Genomic DNA, 17,345 nt, shown 5'->3' on the forward strand with positions numbered 1-17,345 from the left:
CCAAGGATGGTTTTGACGCCGCACACTTGATGCAGGGAGGGAGGGTATAAAACGCCTTAGGTGTAATGAAATAAACACGAGAAGCTGGGGCAAACGTTTCTTGTTACAAATGCTAGCTGAAAGGCACTCTGCCTGCTCTTAAGGTGAGGGAAAATATATTTACATCTGCTTATCTTTTGGCACAATCACTGTCAGCTAGCAGGTTCAGGGTGTGGGCTGAACCAACGATAATGATCATGATAAAACTCTCTGCGTTTGGAAGGTAATATAACTGAAACGGGTTCATCAACAGTTTGCTGTGTCTACTCTATCTATCTATCTATCTATCTATCTATCTATCTATCTATCTATCTATCTATCTATCTATCTATCTATCTATCTATCTATCTATCTATCTATCTATCTGTCTGTCTGCCTGTCTGTCTGTCTGTCTGTCTGTCTATACGTTTAAGATACAGCGTTGTCAGGAAACTCAATTTGCGTATCTACCCCGAATAGATAAAATAAAATACAATTCTGTATCAAAAATGACAAGGAAACGCCAGTACTTTGTTTAGGCTTGGTTTGTAGGGAATTCCAAACCTGCGCACATATATTCAAACGCACATAACTATGGAACCAATTCTTAATGCGCATGTGAACGCCATCAGCGTTTCTCACAGGTTCGCGTTTAAAGGTATGTAGAGAGAATGGTGTCGTCTTAGCGGCCCCAAATTTAATAACAAATGATCGTTGCGACGGAAGCGAATCAATCAAAACTAACTTTAGCTGGAAAATAACTTTATTAAAGAACCGCTATAAAGCCAAAACAATCTCTGTTACCTTAAATTATACGTTTATCTCTGTAAAGCTGCTTTGAAACAATCTACATTGTTAAAAGCGCTATATAAATGAAGATGACTTGACTTGACTTGACGTTTGTCTGTCTATCTATCTATCTATCTATCTATCTATCTATCTATCTATCTATCTATCTATCTATCTATCTATCTATCTATCTATCTATCTGTCTGTCTGTCTGTCTGTCTGTCTGTCTATCTATCTATCTATCTATTTATCTATCTATCTATCTGTCTGTCTATACGTTTATCTATCTATCTATCTATCTATCTATCTATCTATCTATCTATCTATCTATCTATCTATCTATCTATCTATCTATCTATCTATCTATCTATCTATCTATCTATCTATCTATCTGTCTGTCTGTCTATACGTTTATCTATCTATCTATCTATCTATCTATCTATCTATCTATCTATCTATCTATCTATCTATCTATCTATCTATCTATCTATCTATCTATCTATCTATCTATCTATCTATCTATCTATCTATCTATCTTTGTCTGTCTGTCTGTCTGTCTGTCTATATCTATATCTATCTATCTATCTATCTATCTATCTATCTATCTATCTATCTATCTATCTATCTATCTATCTATCTATCTATCTATCTATCTATCTATCTATCTATCTATCTGTCTGTCTGTCTATACGTTTATCTATCTATCTATCTATCTATCTATCTATCTATCTATCTATCTATCTATCTATCTATCTATCTATCTATCTATCTATCTATCTATCTATCTATCTATCTATCTATCTTTGTCTGTCTGTCTGTCTGTCTGTCTATATCTATATCTATCTATCTATCTATCTATCTATCTATCTATCTATCTATCTATCTATCTATCTATCTATCTATCTATCTATCTATCTATCTATCTATCTATCTATCTATCTGTCTGTCTGTCTATACGTTTATCAATCTATCTATCTATCTGTCTGTCTGTATCTGTCTGTCTGTCTATCTATCTGTCTGTCTGTCTCAATCTATCTATCTATCAATCAATCAATCAATCAATCAATCTATCAATCATCTATCTATCTATCTATCTATCTATCTATCTATCTATCTATCTATCTATCTATCTATCTATCTATCTATCTATCTATCTATCTATCTATCTATCTATCTATCTATCTATCTATCTATCTATCTATCTATCTATCTATCTATCTGTATCTGTCTCAATCTATCAATCTATCTATCAAGCCAAACAGGCTCTTCTGAGACTCTGTCGACTCCTTCGTGTGTCCGTCTTTATCTTAGCGCACGATGGCCTCTGAGCATCTCTATATTTGTATTCAACACATTTTCGTGCCAGTTCGTGATTACATGCGCAGAACTGGGGAGGTGCGTCAAGCTCTTCTTGTTTATAATAAAATGACAGAAAATCATTCAGGGGTCAAGTATCCCCCCCAAAACTCTACCTGCAGACCAGATTCTGCCCATAGTGGAAACCACACACCTAATGAGGTCATTAAAGCCAAGACTCCATCAATATCTCTCGTTTCCCTCCTCTACCCCACCCCTTTTTCTTTTTTTACAAATTTGAATTAATAATTCAACACAGTGCCTGGGGATGTATATTTCCTGAGTGAAGGACAGTTAACCCATAGCATGTTTCTTTCCTCCTTTAATTTATAAGTTTAATTTTTTTTATATTCATGTTTGATCATTACAGTGTTAGTCATGCAATACTCTATGTGTTGACCCAAACTGTGACGTGAGAATTTGTAACTTTTTTTTCTCCGTTTTTGTCTCTCTCTCTCTCTCTCTCTCTCTCTCTCTCTCTCTCTCTCTCTCTCTCTCTCTCTCTCTCTCTCTCTCTCTCTCTCTCTCTCTCTCTCTCTCTCTCTCTCTCTCTCTCTCTCTCTCTCTCTCTCTCTCTCTCTCTCACACACACACACACTCACTCTCACTCGCATACTAAATCTGCTTCTATATTTTAAGTGTAAATTCTGGATTAATTAATTCTGCTTAGAAGCTGCAGTCTTTACCTTGAGGGTAACGTTACATGACGTGTTTGTAAGCTTCCTGTCAAAGCTAAGCTAATTTGTGGAGCTTTAACTTAACTACTGGCAAGCTGGATAAAACTAATAAAATATCATCATGAGATGTGATGTGCTCAGAGATTAAATTCCTAAGATCAAGCTCTCAATCATATTACACTGTATATAATATATATAAATCACTTAATATATTCTCTGGACAAATATATGTAGATATATATGCCACATATATGTTTTGAATATATTTGCATTACACATATACGCATTAGCTAACCACGCTGTTGTCGCATTTCGAAATGTGCGTATGTGTTGCATTCTCAGCAATGCCTTAAGGGGTGCTATAGCGAGTATTAGCATAAACTTCTAACGTTTCTTTTCTCTTTCAGGTCAGTTACTGTCATGGCAGAGGAACAATTTAAAGACAATCTCGCTGGGCAAGCTGAATCTGAATAATAGAACATCTACATGAATGGTGTTAACATTTAAAGGTAATGCCATCACCCCCTACATGCTCTAACATGTTAAAGGAACACTCCACCGTTTTTTGAAATAGGGCTTATTCACCTTCTTTCCTACATTTAGATAGGTGGGCAAATGCATTTTTGTCTCAGTGCATGCATTGTTTTAATTTGACAGGGTCGGCGCTAGCTTAGCTTAGCATAATGAATGGAATCCTTTGTTGCCAGCTAGCATGTCCTGAGTAAAAGTAATATAAAAAAAAAAACCCACTTAATTACTTCTTGTGGCCTGTGTATTCACAACGGGTACAAATAGCGATGCAGATTAACACTAGGCAATTTCCTAGGCAGATATTGACTTGGGACTATATTAGGGGGAAGCACAGGCGAAGCACTGCTACTTGGGCGCAGAGATATCACGCCCAAGTAGCAGTGCTTCGCCTGTGCTTCCCCCTAATATAGTCCTTAATATATAAGTCAATATCTGCCTAGGAAATCGCCTAGTGTTAATCTGCATCCCTATTTGTACTCGTTGTGAATACGCAGGCCATTACTTTTACTCAGGACATGCTAGCTGGAAACAAAGGATTCCATTCATTATGCTAAGCTAAGCTAGCGCCGACCCTGTCAAACTAAAACAATGCATGCACTGAGACAAAAATGCATTTGCCCACCTATCTAAATGTAGGAAAGAAGGTGAATAAGCCCTATTTCAAAAAACGGTGGAGTGTTCCTTTAAGCTTCTCCTCCTTTCCATCATTTCCTCTCCTCAGTCACATCGTCTATACAGTCATTAAAATGGAACCCTCCAGAAACATAATAGTTCGAGAACAAGACAGTCTCCAAGCATGGAAACACCAGGAATAGACAACACCCCACTCGCCCATACTTCCCAGCATTCCCACTGTTGACAGACAACACACGGCCATTGCCTGTGTCTCTTAGTGACCTCACGTCTCTCCTGCCATTCTCCCCCAAGTGAGACAATGTTTAGATAAATTCTCATTTCTATATTTGTCCCTGAAGTGTGACACCCGTCCAGCCTCATGCCATCCGCGCAGGTTTATGTTACAGGAAGACTGATGATGGGGCATTTTTTTCCCAATCAGAAGGCGGTGCAGGCATTCCACAGCTTTGTTGCTTTAAATACAATGATGAGGGGAGGAAGGAGAGGTGGATGAAAAGGAGAACAAGAGACATGGTTGCAGCACCTGTCAGGCTCATTTGTGACGTCACGTTTAATAGCGCTCTCCGGTTACAGGGGACGGTTTTTAGGGCTTAGCTGCTCTCTCGTGCGCCACGAATCATCACTGGACACATGAATGTCTTTGTGATACTGCTTTTGACAGATGTTTGATTTCAGTATATATTTTATCTGTTGAGTCACAACTTTTAAAGTTGTGTCTGCGAGATCAATTTTAAATCTAGATCACTTTTAATGTTAATATAAATGTATATGTAAGACTTGGTTTACTTATTTGAAGAATTATTGTGATCACAGTTTTTATGTATTATAATACGTTACAATTCTAATTATGCAGCTCTGATTGGCCAATTGTGGCATTCTGCAACAAAAAAATATAATTTTCTTAATAACACTAAACAGTACAATTGACCATTGTTCCAGGCAAAATTTCAACATCAAAAACAAGGTACAGCAAAAATATAAAAAAAATATAAAAATTAATCTACAGCCAGTCATTATTATTATCGTTCTAAATTATTAAATCTTTTGTGCTTTTTTATATTATGCATATACGTTTTGCTTTTTTGCCTTTTTGTAATTTCATGCAGTTGACACTATATATATCGATACTGAAATATCTAAAACGCTTCCAATACTAATTTCCCAAAAAATAGAAACACAATACCATCTGAGCTTTCTCGCTCTCTCATGACAGCTCTCTCTGACAGCAAGTTGACACACAAACCTGCCTCCATTCACTCACTCATTCCTTTTGCTCCTGATGAATATTGTTGCTGTTACAGGGCTTGAATTTCGGCGTGGAAAGTTATTTTTTTTTTATATTTTACTCATTCCCACAGATTTTGTGCTCAAACCCAAAGTGCGCGCACATAAAGCCGACTCTCAGTACTAAATTTAGTTATTTTTCGCTGCTTATTGCGCTTAAACAGAGAAATACACACAAAATAATGTCAAAATGTCCCAGTTTATTTTTGTTTCTAAATCATGAGTCTTTCTCTCCGGTGTCTGTTAGATCAAACTGGAGTAGAGAGCACTATGAATTGTTCTTCACGCGCACAGTAACTGAAATTTACAACTGTAAGCATCAATATCTCTTCCCCTTGTTTTCTGTACTTTTCAATGACTCCATGTTGCTTCAAGCGCATCATTCTGTGCACGGGATGTGCATAAGCCGCTCTGCCGATCTACATTGAAGCCTTTCATATTAGGCCTATAATACTTTTGCCCAATGAAAGATTAAGATTATTAATGGTATTTATTCTGTCCTATCTATCAAATGTTTTTGCCTCATGAAAAAGCTGCGCAATACATTTAAAATAAATGTCTTTTCATTTAATAGCATGTAAATACATTTATTTGTTTTTCATCAATGTATTTTATAACAATACAAAGAGCAATGCGGAACATTTTATCTTTTATTTGTTCCAAACTAAATGTTATTTTTCTCAATATAATAGCATTTGCTGCTGAATTATCCACTAACCTCATTCATAATAGCATTTTAATGATACGAGAGAGTGTGTCTGCAGTGATACAAGAGATGTGCGCTGTAATAATGCGTTGCCATTGACGACGGTCATATAATTTAACGTGTATGCTTAAAAAAAAGAGATGAAAATGTTCAAAAAGAAATGATACGTACACTGAAACCATTTCAACAAGTTTTAAATTTTATTTGTTGTTTGTTGATTTCCAAATATAAAAATTGTTGAAATGGTTTCAGTGTGCGTATCAGTTCTTTTTGAACATTTTCATCTCATTTTAACAAAACCGTGATAATATTGTGATAATTTGGGTCACTATAATCGTGATATGAAATTTTAATACCGGTACATCCCTATGTCAAGCCCTGTGTGTGTGTGTGTGTGTGTGTATATATATAACAAATCACACAAACAGCTGACAAACTATTCAGACAGTACTATTTTCAAGGGGCATGTCTGCTCAGCTGTGTAGTGTATGTTTGCCCCAAGGGCTCATGGGGGCTGAGAGAAGGGCCTGTGTTTACCTTCTGCTGTGACCGGGTCACTTTTATAGATGTCCGCGGCACAGAACTCTTTCTATGAAATCGATTGAGAGATGACAGGCCGGGGAGAGGGGGAGTGTATGTTGGAGATTGTGTAACGCCCTTATCTGTGTTTGTGTGCAATGTTTAAATAAGACCTGGCAGCTCCCTGATCAATAGACACATCCTACCACAGCAGCGCCGGCTCGCGCCTCCTCGGCCAGATTGGCTCAGCAGAGAAGGTCCCGGGCTCGCGGGCAGACCTGTGAGGATCTCGTGGAGTACCCTGAGAAATCGCAGGCTTTAATTGGCATGGAATAAGGAAGCTATGCACCCGCGGTGCAATATTAGCAGCCGTAGATGAGCTAGTAAGCTAGAGAGACCTCAAGTCACGCAAGAAAGAAAAAAAAACTCAGATATGCACAGGCAACAACAACAGGGCCCCTTTACAATGCACAAAAACGCAAAGCACGGCACCGGTGAGGGTGAATAATGAACTTCAGCCCATTGATCGGAAAAACAAAGCCTGTATATGTTTGTCCCAGCAGGACCGCAGGTCTCATAAATCTTTAAGGGTGATCTGTTTTTGCCACGGCGTTCCTTTTCAAATGCATCCCTTTCGATTCATGTGATAGACAGAAACGGCGAGCTATTATTATTTTATAGCACGCTAGCTCATTATACTTTGAAATGAATTTGTGTATTGCTAGTTAAAGCTGCGAGTGATCGCTAAAAGTGCGAGCTATGAAATCGAATGCAAAATTCCGGCACATTACGGATATTGATAGTTGTTGTTAGCTGTGAATCTTGTAGCAACGCAGGCCAGGTATCATAAAAATAGCACCCAAGTGCTCTGTTCTGGGGCAAATATCTGCAGGAACAGCCGGAGTTCATATGATTGATATTTCCAGTGCAGATATCACTTAGGAAACACCTGACATGAGTGGGGCATGTTTCGGGTCTGGCCTGCCTGCTAAGTACTGGAGCGTGAGCCAGCTAGCGTGTTATGCAGCCAGTAATAAAAGTTGCTCATTGATTTTCTGTTGTTGCTTGTAACAGTTAATGTTGATACATCAATAGCTAAAGGAAAGCACAGGGTTTAATAGGAGGCTGAAAATGTGGAAATATGGGAGGCTTGGGTGTTAAATCACAGAATCTATCCCCCAGATCGATAAGACAGTTACAGCAAGTGTCCCTCTGCTTTCCTAATGTTTTATAATAAACTGACAGCTTGTAATAAGGCTCTGGCAGAGGCAGAGGAAGAGAGGAATCCGACGGGACAGAGGCAAGAGTTGTGAGACGGAGAAGGAAAACAAGTACCTATAGCTCAGTGTATTCTCAATCACTTCATCCAGGCCTTTTGTCGGAGGAAAATCCAGCTGGCCTGCTCTTTCTGAAAGTGGGGAAAACTTTTACAAACAATTCACGGATACGCTTTTCACCTGAGACGGGTTTTTTAGTGCCAGATGCAATTGTATTCTGATTCGGTGAAGTTTTGCTGGTAAACTGGAGCGTGTGTGACTTGGAATGATTTGGGACTACCTTTCCAGCTAATATTTTGGGTGATATGATTATGCTTTCAGTTGCATATACCAGTGTTGCTATTATAAATATTACATGAAAAACATAAACTAAAATTAAGGCAAATTAAAAGAAGTTGAAGATGAAGTACTATAATTACTATAAAGCCGTCAAAATATTAAACAAAACTAATACAACAACAAAAGCACAAAATTACTGAGACTTAAAAATATATAGATTTCAAAATATTAATAAAAACAGGATTTTAAATAACTGACCTATACCAGTGTAATGGTGACATTTTACTGCCACGCTAAAATAATTATGTTTGTTTTAATTTGTTTTTAAATAAAACATGGATTACTTCTCAGAATTTTGAATTTATACTCTTAATATTACTTTGAATGTTATTAATGAATGACTTTATTCTCGTAAAGGCCTATTTTCTCAAATTTTCCTCTTTTTTTTTTTACATGACTTTAAAATGCTGTTGTATAGTGTAGTACTCTCTTAATACCATTCACCACATTTGACCATACTTAAATCCATTCAACAGAAACTGAAATTAAAAAGTCTGGGCTTAAATCTGATTATAGATTTGAGCTTCAAATATAACGATAAAATCACAATGGGAAACTTCTATCTGTCAGGAGTAATACACCCAAAAAAAATTCATCTTGACTTTATCAAGAGTAAATCCATAGATGTAGATTCCAACCCCTACGTAACACTTGGCGACGTTACTTATCTGAAGCGTTTGTAGACATTCAGATAACGACGCTAATAGCTAACGATCGGCAATCACACATAAAGTTGTTTGCAATTTAAAGATAATCATAAAGTAATGTGTAGTAACAGATAAAGAACAAAAAGCAAAGAGATAAAAGCTAATTGCAGCCGTGACACACAAGCAAAGTGTCGAAATCAGAGCGGAATGGCAGGAATTCGTCGAACTGACTGAATGCGTGACAAAAGCCATTGAGGCTAAAGGTAAAGTGCCATCCTTTAAAAGCAAGAGCCCACTGTGTTGCACCGTGTCGACAGATATCAGCGGCTTTTAAAGCCTGATAAAGTCTGAAAGCCTCTTAAGGCTCCTAATGAGGGTGCCGTTTCATTGACTGCCTCTTGCCAAAGCGGCAGAAGTGAGGCTTTTGATTTCTGTCACGTGGAATGAAAGGACAGTGGGCAAAAGAAATACCCCTTAAATATTAGGGTCATTGCATGGGCTACTTCCTCCTCTCCTCAAGATTTGTAAAATATCAGGAAGGTTTTTCACCTTTGAGCGAAATCTAAATGAGCGTGTTTGGTGACAACAGCAAGCGAACACGTTAAGTGAGCGGTCAGATCGGGGAAGGGCTGCCGCACATTGTCACAAATCACTGAAAATAAATGTCTTCATACACATTCTACATGTGCATGGCCACATCAATGTGTTTTCAAAGGGCGTCCGCGCACACATGCACTTGCTTTATATGTGTATTGATTAGACCCGGGCCTCACATCTTCCACATGACTTACAGCCCGTCAGTGCCAAACTGCTTGGCTCACAAGAAAAACCTGCCCCTATTATCTTGCATTTAATTAAGACATAGCTGCAGTTTTATGCACCATTATTTGGCCCCGGCCAGGGGTCTCCAAGGCGTAAATATTGAACCGTACCAGCCCTCGAATGTTAATCAATCCCAACCGACTTCCAAATTATTTGGTCTGTTTCAGGAAATTAATATTTGCACCTGTTATGAGTCTTTGTGCATGCATTACTGATCTCCCCTCTCTTTGCACAAGGGTAGACGTATCGATTCAGATCAAGGAAACAAGACGGGCTGGCTTAATTAGAGCTTACCTATGTGGGAACAGCCTTTTTTGCTGCTTTAAAGCAAGAGTAAAGGGGAAAGAGCTGCGTGCCGTGACTATATGGTGTGTTGTTCAGAGGTGTTTGGACGAGACCCCCAGAGCCAAGCCTCAGGGACTTGAGATGCATCCCATCTCGTAGTCAAGTGTTGTTGCCATGGGTGGATAACAGGGTAGATAACACATTTTGACGAGGAGATTCGAAGACGAGACAAAAAATGTCAATCATTTTAATTTAAAAATACTGTTGATGTAAATACGACAAGTTTGCATATTTTGGTTAAATTAGTTTATTATTTAACGGTTTTGAAAATTAATTTCTAAAATCAGATGCCATTTTAAGGCGCAATCACATTCGCGAAATTTCATGATAAAAAAAAGTCAGTTGTCAATAGTGTTGCAATGCACAAAGCACCGTTCACACAGAAGTCAATTTCAGACCGAGCCGTTTTCTGTCGGTCAACGTTCGCGGAAAGAACTCATTGTGAAATCTCGGGGCGTTTCAGACAGCGTGCGAATAACGAATTGATTCCTCTTTCGCATCTCCTTGCACTTGAAAGGACACAAACACACAAAATAATGTCAAAATTCCCATCTAGGCATGTACCCTCGTAAACACAGTCAGTTATATCTTAAGTGAACGTAAACAGCTGAGAAAGAAATCGGATGTGTATCATTATATTGAATACCTGCGTTAGGTCTTAAAGTGACAGCAGCCTATAAATATCTGCTGCTGTCCGTCATTAATGTTAATCAAACAACAAAACACAGCTTACAAAAGAACAAATATTATCGATATTTAATTTCTACAATGAACACTATAGTGCTATTTTACATTTAGACCTAATTATTACATTTCTGTACCCGAATACTACAGTTAAAGCAGCGCTATAAAGCTTTGCCGATTTCTTCGCTGTTTTCTCGCTTTTTGCTCGCGGGTTTCTCTATAGAGCTCCCCCTACAGCTTCGGAATTGATATATGACAACACTGTCGTCAAAACTCGTTGGCGACTCTCCCCCGCCCACATTCTCCCGCTGGTCAAGTGCATTTGTTTTCAAAGAACCCGGTGAACGCACGGAGCCATGTCCACTGAGGTATGTATGATACACAGAAGGCTAGCAAATAAATGTTTAGATAGTGTATGTGTGCAGTGCCGTAAAGCAATTTGTTACATCGCGAGACCTGATATCACGCGATACTTCCTGACGCTGAGGCCCGCCGTCCCAAAGTTGCAAGGGTGGTTTTTCGGCTCACTGGCGCTCAGGGGGTGCGAGACGACCACCATTCAACCCGAAAAATGTCATATAACAATTCCAATGACTCCGAAGCTGTTCAAATTAAGCTAAAAAAGCTGCATAGTGCTGCTTTAAACCTTCCTTTATTTGTGACTTTGCTATCTTGTATTTATCTTTATATTATTTTTCTTGCTGATCTGTGACTCAAAAACCCTAATATGACCCAAATTGTGAGTTTTGTGATCCATTGAGCCACTAGTGAAATCTGCAAAATAACTGTGTAAAGATTAACACTGTTCAATGCCCAACGTCTTTAAGGGATAGTTCACCCCAAAATCATCATCATGTCATTCCAAACCTTCAAGAATATTCTTTTCAAGAATATCTCAACAGTTATTATCCTTACCATGAAACTCAATGGGGTCCAAATCGACAACATTGAACCCCACTTGACTGTATGGACAAAAAAAAAAGCATGAGGATGAATATGATTAAAAAAAATAATAATTTCGGGGAACCGTCTATTCATGAGTTCCACCATTTGACCTAAAATTGTTCCTACAATGCTGGTTGGTGCTTGAGTTGACGTTATGTCTCATTATTTTTCAGTAACTACCACTATATGGCATTTAAAGATAGCTAGTAAAATGTTAGCAAGATGTTTCTTTGGGGTTTATTGTGGGCGAAACAATCGTAGATGTGTCTCCAACTGAAATGTTGGCATTCGACTCAGAAGTGGCCTCTACGATCGTCTCTACCCCCCTTAAACTCCACAAGAACATCTTTCACCCTTCAGCGCCTTTCCTGCTATTGAGGAAATCAATGTCTTGGTCGTAATTATTTAACCATTGATAAAGCCTTCAGCTCCTGCTAGAGCCCAAGCACCTATTCAACACATGGAGACTGACAGCGGGAAAGATAGAGACGCTTCGTCTGCCGGAAAAGCGTGAGAAGTGATCGGCTGACTGCAATCGGTCCTCTCGACGAGCCGGCGAAATCGAGGAGACAAGTGACTGCTCCCGGGTCAACTCATGTCTCACCTCCTCTTTATTGACACTTAGCTTTACAAAGAGCCCCCTGGGCTGTCCCGACAGTGACAAATTGCGATGGTTTGGCCATGCTGAGTGTGAACAGACACTAACTTAGAGCAGTGGGGAGTGGAACGGCGTGAGTAAATGCGATTTTGATTTCCGTTAACAGGGTTCATTTGTAAATGCAATACAGAGAGACTACGTTTAACGAGTGTAAGAGGGCTGATCCAGTGGATTTGATGTTTTGATGTCACGGAGGCCAGAAGGACTCCAATTGCTGACCTTGTGTGTGTGGCCTTGGGCTAACAGCACATTTACCAGATAACTGATTCTGTTTTAAGCTTTATATTATTTTTTTTAAAACAAGCTTCATAAAGGATGAAATTGTAGTATCACTGCAAGAGCTGCCACACTGGCCTAAACACAAAAGTTTATACAAATATATTTTGAATGAATTTAAATATAACATTTCTCATTTTAAATGTATGATTTTTTACATGTATTTATTTCCATGCAATTGGAAATTTTGCACGAGGGCAAAATATCTCCCCCACACAGATTTCACAACGGGCTCAAGTTGGTGCCAACAGAATGTACGGACTATACACTGTAAGAAATGTTGCTGCCTTAAATTTTTAAGTACAATCAACTTGGATGTTTAAGTCATTTGAACTTAAATTACATTCAACTGGCTTAAAAATTTAGTTGAATTTTGCTAAAGTTGAAAATTGCTTAACTTATTTTAAGGATTTAAAGCAATGTAAAAACAAATGTTGTCAACTTATTGATCATATAACTTTTTACAGTGTATGTTTAACAAGGAACGATGTAGAAACATTGGAGGAATGTGTTTGACACCTTGATGATGTACGTTTACTAGATATGGTGCAAAAATCCACATTTTCCTCAGTGGAAACATGTTCTCTGCTTGTAAAGTGTTGAAGAGTGAGCAGTGGGCTGAGACGGAGAGAAGATAAGTTCCCATAATTCCAGTAGTTTTCATAAGGCACCATGGGATTTTCATGCTTCATTTAATTAACCTCTGACTGGCTTCTCAATAGCAACTGGCAAAGTGTTTTTCTCATCCATGCACTTGTCTGTACATAGAGCCCCCCACCGCACCACCCCTCACCCACAGGATACTATTAATCGGAGCCATCTTTGATCTCTAGGCTTAGTCTCTTAGTCTTTTAGTCTCTCAGGGGCTGGCACACAGCATGGGTGGGGCTAGCTGCTAGCACGGGGCAGTGCCTGGGGCGATACACTCCCCTCAGGTGAGAGTTTTATTATGGATGATGTTTCCGCCAAATTATTTACACCAACACTCCAGATTCCCCCCAAACCACAACCACAAAACCTCAGCTACGCTAACCTGATCAACACAGCAAGGCTGAGAGGCCTGGAGTTTCATGTGTTCTCAGTGCTGCTCTTTGGTCTGGGTGAGATGCGAGGAATCTTCTCTAGGTGTGGCTGGGGAGCTGGCGTGGATGCTTACGCCTGGCTTCATGGTTTCAGGTAGTTCAGGGATTCAGCAAACGGAGCAGCTAGAGTTCAAAGTACACACGCCCTCTGCTCATCGTATTCTCTTTTCTGGAACCACAGGATGGTACAATCGCGACTGATATGATGATGTCGAAGCGGATGTATTAATATTCCATGTTCTTTTGGGGCCAAACAGACACGTTGGTCTTTGGTTGGTTTTTTCATGTTGGTCTTTCATGGTGTGGACCTGTGTCTTTTGTGAATTGGCGGCAAGAGTTGCCTTGACCTGTAAGCCGTGGAACCTCTGATCGCTTCAATGTAAAGCTAGCAGGCTAACAGAAGCGAAGCTTTGAAGGTTACTGACAGTTTTAAAAGCAAAACTGGATGCACTCAGCATGCACAACTTTGGAGCAAATGACCTCCTGATTTTCTTAACTCCAATAAAGCGGCCTTGGTTTTGTAAGTTTCCAAATTATAAGTTTAACTAGAATTCGTGTAGCACTTATAGTAAGTGCAGTAAGCTAATGGTATCTATTTTAATATATTAACTGATTTTCATTTAAATCAGATATTTATTTACATTTATTTTATTTAATAATTAAGAATAAGAATTAATTCACCTAAAAATGAAAATTATGTCATCATTCAAATATGGCAGGTTAAGACCACTAACATCAAACATAATTTATTGTCATTAGCCAGGTTTTTATTTACATATTTTATGCAAGTTTTAGGATATTACATACAAATTTCTGGATGGAAACATCATGATTCAAATCAAATTTCCAAAATGCACATAAAAAATGTATTCACAAAGTATGCTGGAAACACACTGTACAAATACATTCACTATAAAAAATCTAAAAAAAAATAATAAAAAAAATTGGAAATTCCAAAAAGTTCGATTTTTTTTTTTTTTTTTTTTTTTTGCCCTCTAAACCACAATTTATTCAATTTAAGTACCTTTGATTTCCATTTCTATTTTGGGCCGATTTTTCATTAAAATGTAGATGTTTTCTTTTGAATGCATTGAAACAAGGCTTTATTTGTAGAGCGTTTTAGCTATAAACAACTTTTTTTTGCATAAATTAAATCTGCAACTTAGATGAAAGTAAACTAGTGACTTATTAGATAAAGAGCGATGTAATGTATTGATGAGCGAATAAGATTTCTGAGCTACACGATTTTCAGAGAATAACAGTTTTAGACAGACCTGACTAGTCAGGCATCAATGGTAAGGCAAAGTCAGCTGGATAGGGTATGAGATGGTGGCATTCATAATGATGGTCTTATAATACAAGAGGAAGCGGTCTTGTGGCTTATCTCAAGGTCCCTCAAGAACCTTGGAAGCAAGCAAGCAAGTGAGATTTGGAGAATGCACAGAGGCCATAGCCCGCTTCTCTCCACCCCTCCATCCCATTCTCTGTACTCACCCAAGCTGAACAGCACCAGGAACTTGAGGCAGACGAACTCCCTCTGGTCCAGCTGGAGGGATCGCAGTTTGCTCACCATCTCCTGCGCGTGACTCAGGAGGTTGTTGAGTGTGGCACCGGCTTGGGAGGCAATTAGGGCGTAATCCACCTAAAGAGAAGGGGCAACAGTGTTCACACACACAAACAATAGAGGTTTGACCACAAGCAACATGGCAGATCTCTGAAGGTTTAAAACATCTCAGGTACAGACACTACAATGAATATAATTGCAAATAATAATTTGAAGATGGACCCTTTTCACATTACCAGTGTTCTCAGAAGCGAAAGTCGGGTGAACTTAGATAGTGGTGAATGGAAACCAAAACAAATAGGATTTTTGCGTTCCACGTCACGGTACTGTTTCTATGACTATCCAAATAAAGAAAAAAAAAATCGAAAGATTGATTACGGTTGTCAGAAGTGAGAAAGATGTCAAATTTTCCTTTATTCCCTGTTATATTAGAAACACTGTTTTCTGTCATTTAATGCGAAGTTAGGAACGTACAGTCGAAATGCGTCATCACGGTCTGTGACATTAAAAGAAAGATTGTTTTCCAACAGGTTTTTAGAACACCCTTCCCGTCTACCATTGTTTGGACAAACAGACAGCCTTGCCCCAAGAGCACGCCATTTGCTGAGCCAATTTGAGGTAATTATTGAATCACTTATTTAAAACTTTAGGGAAATGGATCATAAATGGAAATGCTATCAATTCCTAAGTTTATTTTTGAGAAGTTGTGCTCATATTTGTTTGGACACTCACATAAGAGTTTCAGCCTCGTTCCTTGTTCATCAAAAATTCTATTTTTTAGTTTAAAAGTTCAATCAAACTGGAGCCAGACGGCACTTGGCACCACCTTGCAAGTTTTTCAGCGCCGGCTGAGGTAAGCAAGTAACCAGCTCTGGCAGCTCTACGTTTCTTAAGCCTCTCTCCCTTTCTTTCCTTCCCAGGCTCCTCTCCACACAGCAGGGACAGTGTGCTGGGCCGAGGTCTGAATGATAATCAGCATCAAACCGAACGGGGAAGAGCTGCACGTTTCTCCATCCCTGGTGCCCAGACCCCTCGGACCTCAGCGTCCCGCACCAGACGAGGGCGGTGGGGGTTGGCGAGGCGTGAGTGAGCGGGGGGCCCCTGGAGGTCCCTCAGGCTACCGGGCCGAACCCTGCGCGGGACCCCTGTGGCCCTCTCCTCCCCTTTCAGGTGCACTTAATATCTGCAGCAGCAGCAAATTTGTCTTGGAGGCAAGTCCTTAGCTGCCACTCACTGTAAGCAGGCCATATTAAATTTTTATATTTATTGACAATTCATTACCATAATTGACTGCGCCAGGGTTTCTGGAAGAAGGTAGACTACAGGCCTCCTAAGCGTAAGGAGAGCTCCCTCTGAGCTGGATTTGCAATTAAAAACGCGGGCGGTTTGGAATTTATTTATTGTGTAAATATGATGAGTGGAATTTTTTAAAGTCCTGGCTGGAGAATTGCACATTTCGCACCGGCTGTTTTTCGTGAATCTCTTCAAAGCCCGTATGAAGCTACTGAAGTTGTCAATTAACTGGGATTTCACCAAGTGCCCCAAGCGTTAGTAACCAGATAGAAGCAAAAGTAGCGGGATGGGATCACAAATTGACACTAAGAAATTATACAAATAATAGTGCAAACTGAAAATATTCAACATAAACATTAATGCAATACAAAGTTCTACATATTTAAATAATGTTATAAATAATTTTAAAATACAGACTATGAAGATTCAGGGGGGAGAAACTACAAAAATTGTAAAATTTATGTGATTTGAACAAGGTGTAACATTTTTGTTCCATAATGAGGGTTGACATGACACTTGGCAAGCAGTTTGTAGTAATATTCTCTAATTCATTCGGACATTGTAAATATCAGTGAAGGCTGAAAATACTGAGCACTGTATGAATATGATTATGATAATCTGGGTACTTCTGAAGGCCTGGGACCTTCAGTGCGAGAGACAGAGACAGATACAGCACAAAAAGGAGAGGAGGGGGAGATGTATGTCTGTGACATATTGGAAAGTCGCCCATGTAGTGTCATGTGTCGCAGCATTTTAGGACTGATCCCACACAGTGCTTTGCTGCCATATCAACACTAGGGAGTAACAATGACACAAATGCCCTCAAACAAGACGACAGACAGTGGGCAGTTCAGATGACAGTCTTGTTATATAGTTATATATATATACTTCTTTAAG

The 17,345-nt window shown here is 39.0% G+C and overlaps 1 protein-coding gene across 1 annotated transcript in view; it reads right to left on the minus strand.

Annotated features, from left to right (window-relative positions):
• nr5a2 (nuclear receptor subfamily 5, group A, member 2) overlaps positions 1-17,345 on the minus strand; it is a 55,082-nt gene that overhangs the window by 3,826 nt on the left and 33,911 nt on the right. The window contains exon 6 of the mRNA XM_081384151.1: positions 15,086-15,233. Coding sequence (XP_081240277.1) covers positions 15,086-15,233 — 148 coding nt within the window. The remainder of the gene's footprint in view (positions 1-15,085; positions 15,234-17,345) is intronic.

Source organism: Scardinius erythrophthalmus (assembly GCF_964197995.2).
Source record: "Scardinius erythrophthalmus genome assembly, chromosome: 14".
NCBI lineage: Eukaryota > Metazoa > Chordata > Actinopteri > Cypriniformes > Leuciscidae > Scardinius > Scardinius erythrophthalmus.